The sequence below is a fragment of the Mytilus edulis genome, chromosome 11, assembly GCF_963676685.1.
Source record: "Mytilus edulis chromosome 11, xbMytEdul2.2, whole genome shotgun sequence".
Lineage (NCBI taxonomy): Eukaryota > Metazoa > Mollusca > Bivalvia > Mytilida > Mytilidae > Mytilus > Mytilus edulis.
The window spans coordinates 77,884,020-77,897,341 of record NC_092354.1 but is presented as its reverse complement, the minus strand read 5'-3'; the positions used below and the strand labels follow the sequence as shown (position 1 = coordinate 77,897,341).

Here is a 13,322-nt window from a genome sequence, read left to right as displayed (position 1 = left end):
CTGCATAGTCAAAATAAGGACACGCAAGAGTGTGACATAAGGAACAAAATTGAATATTTGGGACGTAACTACCACATTTAGGGTTACACAAACCTGCATACATAAGCACACGCTTATATCTTTACAAACTATGTCTCGAATATCATAATCATGTCAGATTATTTCAAAAGCTGGCACAAATGCACTGAATTTTTTGCCAAAAAAAAAAATATGTGTGGTTCCAGTTACACCTAAAATAATAGTTATCTTATGTAGATAATTGTTTTCTTTTGTTTTATGTATTTATTTTTACATTATCTACATGGGAGTAACATTTTGACTTAAAAAAGCGCTTTATGTAAAATAAAAAAAAACAGTTTTTTATGGTAGGCAGTTATTCAGGCTAAAAAATATGGGAGGTAGGGTAACTGGAATCACACATGCCTTTTTTATTGTTATTTTCTTTCATTTAAAAAAACACAGATAATGGTAATTAACCAATCAATGTTTAAACAATTTTAGAATATTTCTCTCTTAAATACATGTTTATCGTTGAACTTTGCTACTCTATTAACACCATTTTATATCATCAATTGCATATATAAGTGTATGTTATATTTATTTGTTTGTAACTTAACATTTACCGGCCAAAAAGGGAAATAATTAATCATAGAATACAGCATACTATTTAGCAATAAAGTATAAAAATGACAATAAAATTTATTGAATAAGAAGTAAAGCGATTGGGGAGCATGTTAAGATGTTAGCTTGTTCTTTCAGACTAGTGAGTATTATAGTCCTTTATCAATTATTGAAATGTGAAAATGTTTTTTCTTTTTTTAACTGCTTGCTACATGTTCTATACAAATATTCTTTTATTTATAAAGAATACAATTAGTATTATTTCAGACAATAACAGAGATAAATGCGTTTTTGTTTCAATTTTCAGTTATAATTAAATGCAAAATTATACCACAATCTGTGACATAGTCAATTTACTAGTTTACTAAACTCACAAAAATACTGAATTCAAAACGGAAAGTCCTGAACCAACTTGCAAAATCAGAAGCTCAAACACATCAAACGAATGGATAACAACTGTCATATTTTTGATGTGGAAAAGACATTTTTATTTTATAAATTCATAAATTATAAAGAAATTTAGGTTTCAATACCCTTTAGGAATGTTGAACTTGGGTTGATTTGACACGTTTTATATATGTTCACTATGTTCATATAGTTCTTTAAATATGATGGTTATTATTCGTCTTTGGGTTTCATAATCTCAGCTTTCATCGTCTCCCATGCAGTGTAATCTTGGAAATAGTGCACGAAATCGTCCCGTTGGTTTTTCGTTATTTTGTTGTTGTGTATATTGTTGTTTGTCTCTTTATACTTTTGCGATGTCGTTGCCAGTTTGACTGATGAGTTTGAATCTCTCTATGGCATCTTTAGCCTCTTTTGTAGACGGAACACGTGTCTGAGATAATCATTTAAAACGTATATTTATTGATTTACTTAAGTATTCTACTACCACCATTGTATAAAATGAATTACATATGCATTTGTACGCTATACTTATCTGTTTTGTATTTGACACTTACAAGCTGAAAAAAATCAAATAAACAATTATAAGATAAAGCATACAATTCAGCAATAAATTAATACAACGTCAATGGAATAAGTTGAATAAGTAGTAATGTGAGAGAAGAACATTTTAAGATGAGAGTTTGTTATGTCAGATTATTAAAAAGTATTTATGTCAATGTTGATATGGGATATTTGCATGATTTGGTGCCTTATGATAAAGAATCAAATTTGGTTCATTATTCTCAAGAAAGTTGACGTAAAGACGATATAATCATATTTTTGTATGTTCTCTATGGACATAAATTTCCACAGTTTTTGTTATTATACGTCATAGGTTTTATACATTCCGCTATGGATATTTCCTATGAAAGTAAATTTAGAAACCATCGAATTTCGCCGTGACGTAGACAGTTTACATTTGACAAATTAGTTTGAACGTCTATTTGGTAGCTTCCATCTCTTTTGTACAGGAATGGACGTTTGACATTCATCATTGTAATGTTATGTGTATTGTTTTACTTTACTACACTAACCACACCTTATTGTATTGTAAGTTAATGTAGAAAATCAAGACATGCAACTGAATATCGAAAAAAATGCATTTATCTTTTCTTATTTTTGAAATATTACTGATGAAATTAATTAAAAATAAGTAAATATAAATATTTATTAAAAATCACATAGACGAATAACGTCCCTAAATTTGTTTTTAAATTTTCCAATCGCAAATATCTATTCCATTGATTTTTCTTTTTTTTTCAAGGTAAAAAAAAAAATTAGCACCTAATGTCAAAAAAGGGTAACATCATCGTGTTAGAGGCCATAAAATGTCGATTGTTTATGTTTTTAAAAAGCAACTTGATAACGGATTGGTAAATACCATAAACCAAAGTTGACGACCCCATGATTATTTTACATATTAATTAAAATGGAAATTCATGTTCCAGCAACATTAAGTTTTTGAGGGAAAATCTATAGAGTAGAAATTTCAGTTGAAAGGATTTTAGACAACTTAAAGAACGTTTTTGCTTCTTTTAACTGCTTGCTACATGTTCTATACAAATATTCTTTTATTTATAAAGAATACAATTAGTATTATTTCAGACAATAAAAGAGATAAATGCGTTTGTTTTTTTTTTCAATTTTCAGTTATATTTAAATGCACAGTTATACCACAATCTGTCCCACAGCCAATTTACTAGTTTACTAAACTCACAAAAATACTAAATTTAAAACGGAAAGTCCTTAACCAACTTGCAAAATCAGAAGCTCAAACACATCAAACGAATTGATAACAGCTGTCATATTCTTGATGTGGAAAGACACTTTCTGATGTGGAAAAATAGCGGATTAAACCTGGTTTTATAGCTAGTTAATCCTCTGACTTGCATGACCGGAACATTTGGAATTACAACTTACAATTTGTTGTGTCTAATTATTTAAAAGTATACACTACAAACAAAACAAAGTCTTAAATGGCCTAGATCTGTACTCGACTATACTGTTTTTTACACGACCAGTCTTAATTGGTCTTAAATTTACTCGACATTACTCGCCGTCAGTCTGTACCATACTCGAATATTCATTTAAAATATCACACCCGATCAGAGAGTATTTAATTCAGAATAACATACATTCCAAATTGCAACATCCTATTTAACTTTAATCACAAGCCTTAGGCCTTTTGACTCCATTAGATAAGAAAAACACAAGTTTATAAAAAATGGCATTTCTTTTTACCTTTAAAGTACAAATATTACACCTTATTTGAGTGCTTCTTGTATGTCATGTCCTTAATTTTAACAATAAAATATTTAAATTCAATTGAAATAAATGTGTACTGCAAAATTAGAACGCATGTCCTTATATAAAATGCAATAGATGATTACTATATTGTTTTATATAGAATCTAAATAAAGTTGCCATTTTCTAAATTGATGAAGTTGCTTTATATACTATGTCATATATATATATATATATATATATATATATATATATATATATATATATATATATATATATATATATATATATATATTTAAGAATAAAAGATGTTCACTGTATTATGAACTGAAATCAACTGACACCATAAGTATATACTAATCTTAAATTAATAGTGAAAACAGTAACCATAAAATATATCTGAAACATTCATAAAATTTTGAATAAAATAATAAAATATAAGTCTCAAATTGTGTTCTGATCAGCTTCTTTTATTTTTATATTATTGTGATTTATGTATATGTAAATGTTGATAATGGGGTGTTCAAGTAATATTATGTTTATCGTGAAATTTTCGGTTCAATACTATATTTAATATGCAATTGTTATTTCAAATTGTTATTCAACTTACTAGTCAGGGGAAGTAACTGTTGTTAAAACAGTTCCTTAATTGATGAAATACAATAAATAGATACAAAAGAATAGGTCTATGTTGGTTAAGATTAGGTCGAGTATTGATCAGAGTAGGTGGAGTATTGATCAGACTAAGTCGAGTATGGTTCAGTATGGTGAGGAATACAAGAAATGATTCAACCAGGATATGTACATCTCATTTAACTTTTTTAATTTCAAATTTCTTTGATATATATTTCTTTTCAATCATTAATAACAGAGAAGTTGATATAAAATGTGACACGAAATAGCATTAAAATATGATAAACCTTTCTTTTATTAACGCCTATCGTTAGTTTTTTAAAGTCAAATTTATTTAGATTGTTCCACATCATCTTTATTGAAATTATGGAAAAAAGTTTAATTGTGGAACTGTGATTATTTTCAGGATAATACCGCAAAATGGGTAAAAAAATTATGAAAAACGGGAAAATCAACAAAATTGGGTACTTTCAAAGGGCGTAGCAAAGCAATAAGTTAACCACCATATGATTTTTTTATTCACCAATAATTTTGTTCAGTCATAAACCCAAAAATCAGGTTTTGAAAGAAAAAAAGTTTAATTCTAGAAATTTTAAGCTCCTCAGAGGTGTATATCCTAAATACTTAACAAGTCAAAATATCTCTATGATTTTTACTTCTGTGCAATGGCGTCTTTGTCTACTGAAAACCTTTTTTTCCAATTTCAATACAAACACTTAAAAAATATTTACTGTTGTGTATTATCCTTTCGTTCATATCTTTTGTGTAATTAATTACAATATACTTATCTATTTGGTACATAACACTTACATGCCACTGAAACAATAAAAATAAAAATACAATCTTAAAAAAGTATACAGAAACATCACTTTGTAAATATGGCTAACTATTGTTTTCAAGTTTTAGAAAAAAACTTTAAAGATGTGGTACATAACACTTACCGGTTACTGAAACAATAAAAATAAAAATGCAATTTTAAATAAGTATAAAGAAACATCACTTTGTTAATATGGCTCACTATTGTTTTGAAGTGTTAATGATTTTTAGATAAAACTTTAAAGATGTGCTTATATCGAGTTACATGTATTTTATTTGTATCAATACAGTCCAATAAAGGATAGTATGTGCAAAGCAATACTATGAGGTTTGTACGAGTTTCAGTATTAACAGTTGTTAGAGAAAATTAAATTATTTATACAATCATCAAATTGTATTTGATATGCTTCTTGTAGCTAGATATACAAATACAGGTACATAGAGAACGTCTGGAGTTTCTTTACAATGGCAAAACATTTTTACAGAGTTCAGTTCATTTAATAATTAAATAAGTCCATGTGTTTAGTAGTTTTTGATATTTGTTGAATATTTTGATAGAAAAGGGTAGACCATGTAGACTTCTCTTTATTAATTTTCTTTATCAACTATGCTTACTATATCTTGATGGAAACATGTTTAACTGGTGATCAAATCTCATCAGTTCGATAAGGAGAGGCAAATCAACAACAAACTTGAAGAATTACATGGTTTCTGATGGGAGCCCAATCGATGTACGTCAATGGAGTAAATTATATCTGATGTACATGTTTCACTTGCAATGCAAATCATAATTTCGTCAAAATGGCGTCATCTGGAATACTATACGAGTGGTAAATTTGAGAATCAGAAAACTGTTTTTATAATAAAAGATCTAGGGAAACCTTGACATGTCGAAAGTGAGATAAGACCCGTCAGCCTTAGTTGTTACTGTAAAGTTATGTGATGTCGAATCAGCATGTTAGTGCTGAAAGATGGAAAAGTGATCAATGGATAGTTGAAATTGTTTGTCACAGTTACTAAATGGAAGATGTCAATTCTGAAAAAAAAATCAAAATAAGAAGCATAACTTGTTCTTTCGGTTATATCCTTAATTTTAAGTTCACTGTGGTATATGAGATATAAACACACATTGACATGTGGTTTATTGATTTACAAGACTTCATCGATATACTCAATTGTTAGGTAAAAGAACATTACATTTTTCTTATCAATGCCTTTGAGATAATTTTTGAAATCAAAGTTATGATTATTATTTGTTTTGTTAGCTCAGACATATATAGCAGAAGGTGTACATCCTACAATGTTAAACTGTTTTATACTTAGAAATGTGACATGAACAGCGAAATGACACTTCTATAATCTGTCGCAGTTTGATGTTGTATCACCTTTGTTACATGACTATGGATATGCAATACGAATGCTAATAATATATCTCTGTACAGCCTATATAAACCAGTTTTTTATCGCCCAATTTAATTTTAAGACATGCATTTTATGATTGCTTCATTGAATTTGATTTTATATAATAAACCAGCATTGGTTTGTTGTAAGTTAATACAAGCCGAGGAAATAAATAAAACACGTTTATAAACACATAATGTCAATGTAAAATACTTGTAAACACATTTTAAAATTATTTCAAAAAACAAACAAATAAGGACAACATAACGTCGAAATCACCATCAGTCCCAAATAAACTAAATAAAACAATGTTAAGTTCCACTCGGATTTCACTCCTGCAATAATTGTCACTTTAGTATTCCTTTTTTTTAAATATATTATTACTTTAAACCAACATACAAGGCAACAGATAATTCAAAATGGAAAGTCCTTTATCAAATGGCAAATCAAAACCTCAAACGAATAAAAATATTTGTCATATTCCTGACTTGGTGCAGTCATTTCCTCATACGCAAATGAGGGAGTAAATTTGGTTTTATTACTTAACCTTCAATTTGTACCACAGTCGCATATAGTTCCCATAATTTGACAACAATGTGTGGGCGAAACAAATATAATATGTTATCAAGGGACCATTTTGTCGATTCTAGTATTTGTTTATATTATATGATGTAATTGTTTATTTTCTCAAATGACATGTTCAACAAGACACAATTGGCATTCGAAAATCATAAAAACCAATGAAAAAATACAACACTTGGACAAAAAAAGACAACAAGCCAAACAACAATTTTAAAACAATACATAAAAAACTCAGATGTAGCAGGTGTTATTCATCAGGTAAAAATCAGGTGTTGACAGAAAAAAAGTTTAATTCTAGAAATGTTCAGCTCCTCAGAGGTGTATATCCTTAACACTTAACATGTATCTCTATGATTTTTACTTCTGTGGAATAGCATCTTTGTCTACTGAAAACCTTTTTTCTTCCAATTTCAATACAAACACTTAAAAAATATTTACTGTGGTGTACTATACTTTCGTTCATATCTTTTGTGTAACTAATTACAATATACTTATCTATTTGGTACATAACACTTACAAGCCACTGAAACAATAAAAATAAAAATACAATCTTAAAAAAGTATACAGAAACATCACTTTGTAAATATGGCTAACTATTGTTTTCAAGTTTTAGAAAAAAAACTTTAAAGATGTGCTTATATCGAGTTACATGTATTTTATTTGTATCAATACAGTCCCAATAAAGAATAGTATGTTTTAGTCTTAAAAGTTTTTGAGAAAATTAAATTATTTATACAAGCATCAAATTTTATTTGGTATGCTTCTTGTAGCTAGATATACAAACACAGGTACATAGGGACCGACTGGAGTTTCTTTACAATGGCAACACAATATTACAGAGTTCAGTTCATTCAATAATTAAATAAGTCCATGTGTTTAGTAGTTTTTGATATTTGTTGAATATTTTGATAGAAAAGAGTAGACCATGTAGAATTCTCTTTATTAATTTTCTTTTTCAACTATACTAACAATATCTTGATGGAAACATGCGACATCAGGAATTACGATACGAGTGGTAAATTTGAGAATCAGACAACTGTTATTATAATTAAAGATACAGGAAAACCTTGAACTGTCGTTAGTGAGATAAGACCTATCAGCCTTAATTGTGACTGTAAAGTTATGTGATGTCGAATCAGTATGTTAGTGCTGAAAAATGAGAAAATGATAAATGGATAGTTGAAATTGTTTGTCACTGTTACTAGATGGAAGATGTCAATTCTGAAAAAAAAAAAACAGAACTTGTTCTTTCGGTTATATCCTTAATTCTAAATTCACTGTGATATATGAGATATAAGCACACTCTGACACGATTGCTAATAATATATCTCTGTACGGGCTTTATAAACCAGGTTTTTATCACACAATTTAATTTTAATACATGCAATTTATGATTGCTTCATTGAATTTTTTTTATATAATAAGCAAACATTGGTTTGTTGTAATTTAATACAAGCCGAGTAAATAAATAAAATCCGTTTTAAAACACTTGATGCCAATGTAAAATACTTGTAAACACATTTTTAAATTATTTAAAAAACAAACAACAAAGGCCAACATATCTTCGAAATCATCAGTATTCCCGAATAAACTAAATACATTAATGTTAATATCCACTCCGATTTCACTACTGCAATAGTTGTCACTTTAGTATTCCTTTTTCCTATAGGATTCAAAAATATATTCAGGTTAAGAGGTATTATAACTTTAAACCATCATACAAGACAACAGATAATTCAAAATGGAAAATCCTTTATCAGATGGTAAATCAAAACCTTAAACACATCAAACGAATAAAAACATTTGTCATATTCCTGACTTGGTACAATCATTTCCTCATACGGAAATGAGGGAGTAAATTTGATTTTAAAACTAAATTAACCACTTAACCTGTAGTCTGTATGACAGTCGCATATAATTCCCTTAAATTGACAATAATGTGTCGGCGAAACAAATATAATATGTTATAAGGGAACCATCTTTTTCAAGTCCAGTATAATAGATATGAATTGAAAATGTTCTCAAAATACATTTTCAACAAGATACAATGGACATTCGAAAATCATTAAAACCAATGAAAAAATACAACACCTAGACAAAAAAAGACAACAAGCCAAACAACAATTTCAAAACAATACATAGAAAACTCAGATGTAGCAATTGCTGTACTGACAAATGTATCATATCCATGTTAATATGTCATAACAATATTTCCAACTGCCACAACATTGTATTCAATGTCCTCTGTGCTATTAGTATTTCGCAATCAAGAAAATCATGAAAAGTCATTAGTTACCTGGTTGAAATTAGAAAATAAAATTGTTGAAAACTAACAAACCTAATCAAACACTTCCAAAACTAAATCGATTGACAGGTAAATATCGTAAATATGGTAACATTCAACCATATCTAGATGCAGTATGTATCTCATGGTTAGAGTTTAATATTTATTCTTTTATAACATATGTAGTACAGAACAATCAAGTGATTGAAATACACAAAATGTATTTGTAAAACTTGTCTGTAGTGAATGACTGTTTTAAATATTTGTCATTTACAATAGACGTAAATAATACTTACCTATTAGATCTCTCTTCCCTTCTGAAAGATGAAACAGATTAATCGTGTTATTTATATATGTATAAGTGAAAGATGTCTAAACAAACAGACCAGCATATTTGCTTCTGTTCAATGTGAAAATGTGATGTGTCGTTCATTATTGAGGACTGAAGTTAAGCTGTTCCGTGTTTTTCTGAAATTTTCAATCAAACAGACATCAATGGTTTATCAAGAACGGAGTATAGTGTTGGACGACCTTTTTCTAAAGTGTCCTTGCATCATACATGTTTCCCTTTAAGAATGGCATCTATGTAAAATTGAGAATGGAAATGATGAATGTGTCAAAGAGACAAAAACCAAACTTAAGAGTAGAAAACAGCCGACGGCCACCAATGGGTCTGTAACACAGCGAGAAAGTCCTGCAAGTTCTGTGAAAATAGACGTCATACTAATCTCCAATCACATTAATGAACTGAAATAAAATTGAAAAGACAAACAAAGACCAGAGGCTCCTGAATTTAGAACGACGCAAAAATACGGCGGCGTTAGAGAAGTTTAGTGAGATCTCAACTTTCCCTATGCTTAAATATCAAAGTATTTACAAATTGAGAGGTAGAATTCTGCTCTTAATCAGTCTTTCTGTTTTTTTCATCAATGGGTTTAAAAGATTTCTGAAACATTGCAATCATCTACAATGTATGTGGCTTTAAATAAGAACAAATGACAGAAGTTGCATTTTCGAAGACCAAACATATTTTGCACTTCATTGAAATTAAGGAATAAAAAACGTTATGTCTTCATACTTTGGATACGCCATATGATACATATATACATCTTTGTGTCATGTCCATAGATACATGGAACTTACCCACACTTATTGCATCTGTACAGGTATCTCCCTCGCTCTTTTGTGTTCACTTCCTGTTTGTAATCACTATAATGAGCAACACTAAGCTATTAATAACTGGTGGACACATAATCAGTGCAAAAATAGCAAACAGCATTTGAAATATATACAAGAGTCATATATCAAGTTAATGAATCTCGAATTAATTGAAAAAATAATCTATAAGAAAAACAAATCCACTCACACCCAGACTGAGATACGTTTCTTTTTCCAGGAAGATATATTGCTTAAATTCAGAGAAGTTTCCTATGGTTCAGTGTAGAACAGAAGCTGTTTACCCACCAAGAGTATCACAATTCACCATTTGTTGTAAGTGGGGGTTGTCGTTACGTAGTGTTCCTAATTATTTGACAAGACCTTTTAATTAATTTGGACTTTTTATTTAGGTGAAAATATCACAAAAGGACAATTCCATATGAGGAAAGATATGACATACAAAGACTATTTACAAAAGGACAAACTACACTTAACAAAACAGTATTACTGTGTTATGTTGTTGTAAAACAGTATGGCGTCTTTTGATTATACGTGCGATAATTGTGATGAATGACTTTTATATTTTGCTTATATCGTATAAGTTTAAAGAAGTTCTAAATATTTCAACTAGACAAACAAGGACATTTTACAGAAAATTAATTGAAACAAAATCTAAACACTATTGAAAATAATTCATGATATTACTATGCGTTTGCATATAATAAGAAGATTTATTTCCTCAAATGCATTCGTGCTCGAGCCAGTGTGTTCTAACGTACGTAGTGAAAAAAAGAGGAGATACATAAACCAGAGAGACATTCTATATGTATAAAGAGGTTTTAAATATTTCAACTAGACATGCAGGCACATTTTAACGAGCAATATATTTACGAACATTAAATGCAACAAAATCTGAACACTATTGAAAATAATGTATGCTTCTAGTATGCGCTTGCATAGCATAAGCAGATTTATTAACTTAAATGCAATCGTGATCGAGCCAGTGTGTTCTAACGAACGTAGTGGAATAAAGAGGAGAGACATAAACCAGACAGACATTCTAATGGATTTATCGAAAATAAAATTAAACAGTGTACTGGTGTACGCAATATATAAAACAAACTTAATCAGAACCCTTGCAAAGTCAAATGGTGAGGTATGCAAGAAGATAGTGTGTAATTCACTCTAACGTTTGATAACAAGTTTACATTGCCAAATACGTAACTTTAAAAAATGTATAATATACAAATATATTTCCCTACCTCTTTGGTGAAGGCAATTCTCTTTTTCTTTCCATTGTTTGTTGTGTTCGCATTTCACTGATAAAAAAAATGAAATTTTTACATTTTTTTCTCAAAATGTTCTGTCAAGTGTCAGGCGTATGACAGTTGTTAACAAATAGTCATTTTCTGTGTATGTTGGCGTTTGTTTTTGTAGCAGTACAGTGTTAATGATGTTCCGTTGCTATCCACTTGTAGTTAATGTGTTTCCCGTAGTTTTGTTCGGTTTTTTTTTTCTTCAGTTTAATCGAATTATAACAATTGTAAAGCGGTATACTTCTAATGTTTTTATTTACATTGTAATATTGCATAAAATGCACGAAATTAGAATAAAATTTCCAAATAACGAGAAAAACAGATATATCTGTATTAGTTTGAAAGCAAGTGTTTTTGCATTTCTTACGTATTGTCATGGTTGGTACATGTATCAATACAACTGAAAATGTATACTGCCGTAGACTCCGTATTTATCAGCACATTGTGAATCCATAATATTAAACAATACATTTGTAATGACCACATATTTATATTTCATGAATTATCTCTCCTTCGTATGTCATATTACATCTAGACATAAGTTGATATTTTTAAAAAAACAACATAATTTTGATTTTGCAAAAATACGTGTCTCTTTAAGATACTATGGTTATATTGAAACATGAATTATGACTACAAAATACTCATTTTTACTAGAATTACCTGATTATGTAGTTACCAAACAGCTGTTTAACATCGTTATCTGTTGCGGACTTAGCAGTATACTGTATGTTAGGAAATTCAGGTATAGACTTTATCGTCAGCTTTGCAATGTAATCTGTAAGCTTCTGTAAAGACTGCAACATTTTTCCATCGTTTCGTGTCTTGTTGAGTTCATGTATTTTCTTGTCTAAGTCGCGTCCTGCCTTCAAATCCATTTGAGTATCTTCCAATAGCTTTGTCAATTTGTTCCTTTCCTTCCTGGATTGATCCTTGACCGATGCAATCTTCTCTGAGATACATTTATCAACCATAGTCTTTATCTTTGTACCTTCTTCTGTAATAGCTTTGACTATTCCTTCCACCTTCATATCAAATGCCTTCAGACCTTCTTCTATCTGCTTCATGTTTTGGGTTGTCTCATGTACCTTACTACGCAGGTCTGTTGTATTCGTCTCCTTCAGCTGTGATATGCTGTCGAGAAGCTTGGAAAAGGCATGCCCTGAGTGACTGCCAGTCACACAACTGCTACATACCGCTACGTTACATGTATTACATACAAAACTTACGTCTTCATTGTGGTCTTTACATTTTGATTTACTTTCCGGTATAACATCAGAGGAAGACTGGAACTGGTGGTGCTTTGTCACTCTCTGCCGTTTATGAAAGCCTTTACAATTGTCACAAAAGTACTGTTCACACTCTAAGCAGTAATGAGATCCAGAGGCACTTACACAAATCTCACAAGTTTTAGATGCTGCCTGTGCCATTTTGTCGCTTATCATGTTGAATGTGTAACACACAGGTAAGGTATATAACCAATGACAACAACGTTCTATATTTAAATCAATATCGGTTATATATGTATGTCGTGTATTTAATGAAACACTTTAAGTTATAATAAGGATATCATTTGAATATTTTATATAAAGTCTTCATTGTATTGACTACTGGACTATGGTACGGCTTTAATAATGAAATTGGTCATTGACCTGGATTTATGATAAACTAATGTTAACATAATGTATATAAACAGTTACAAGTATAATTATATTATCATAACTGCAGTATGTATAGATAGACTTATATAAACAATTACAAGTATAATTATATTATCATAACTGCAGTATGTATAGATAGACTTATATAAACAATCACAA

General features: G+C 29.5%; 1 protein-coding gene across 1 annotated transcript; it reads right to left on the bottom strand.

Moving 5' to 3' along the window:
* Window positions 1-5,685: 5,685 nt before the first annotated feature.
* LOC139494609 (E3 ubiquitin-protein ligase TRIM71-like) lies at window positions 5,686-12,996 on the bottom strand. The gene is made up of 6 exons (XM_071282767.1): window positions 12,166-12,996; window positions 11,449-11,505; window positions 10,172-10,237; window positions 9,325-9,345; window positions 7,262-7,267; window positions 5,686-5,797 (listed from the first exon to the last, which is right to left on the bottom strand). Exons 1-6 carry the CDS (start codon window positions 12,945-12,947, stop codon window positions 5,686-5,688), a joined length of 1,044 nt encoding a protein of 347 aa, XP_071138868.1. The 5' UTR covers window positions 12,948-12,996.
* Between the last annotated feature and the right edge of the window lie 326 nt (window positions 12,997-13,322).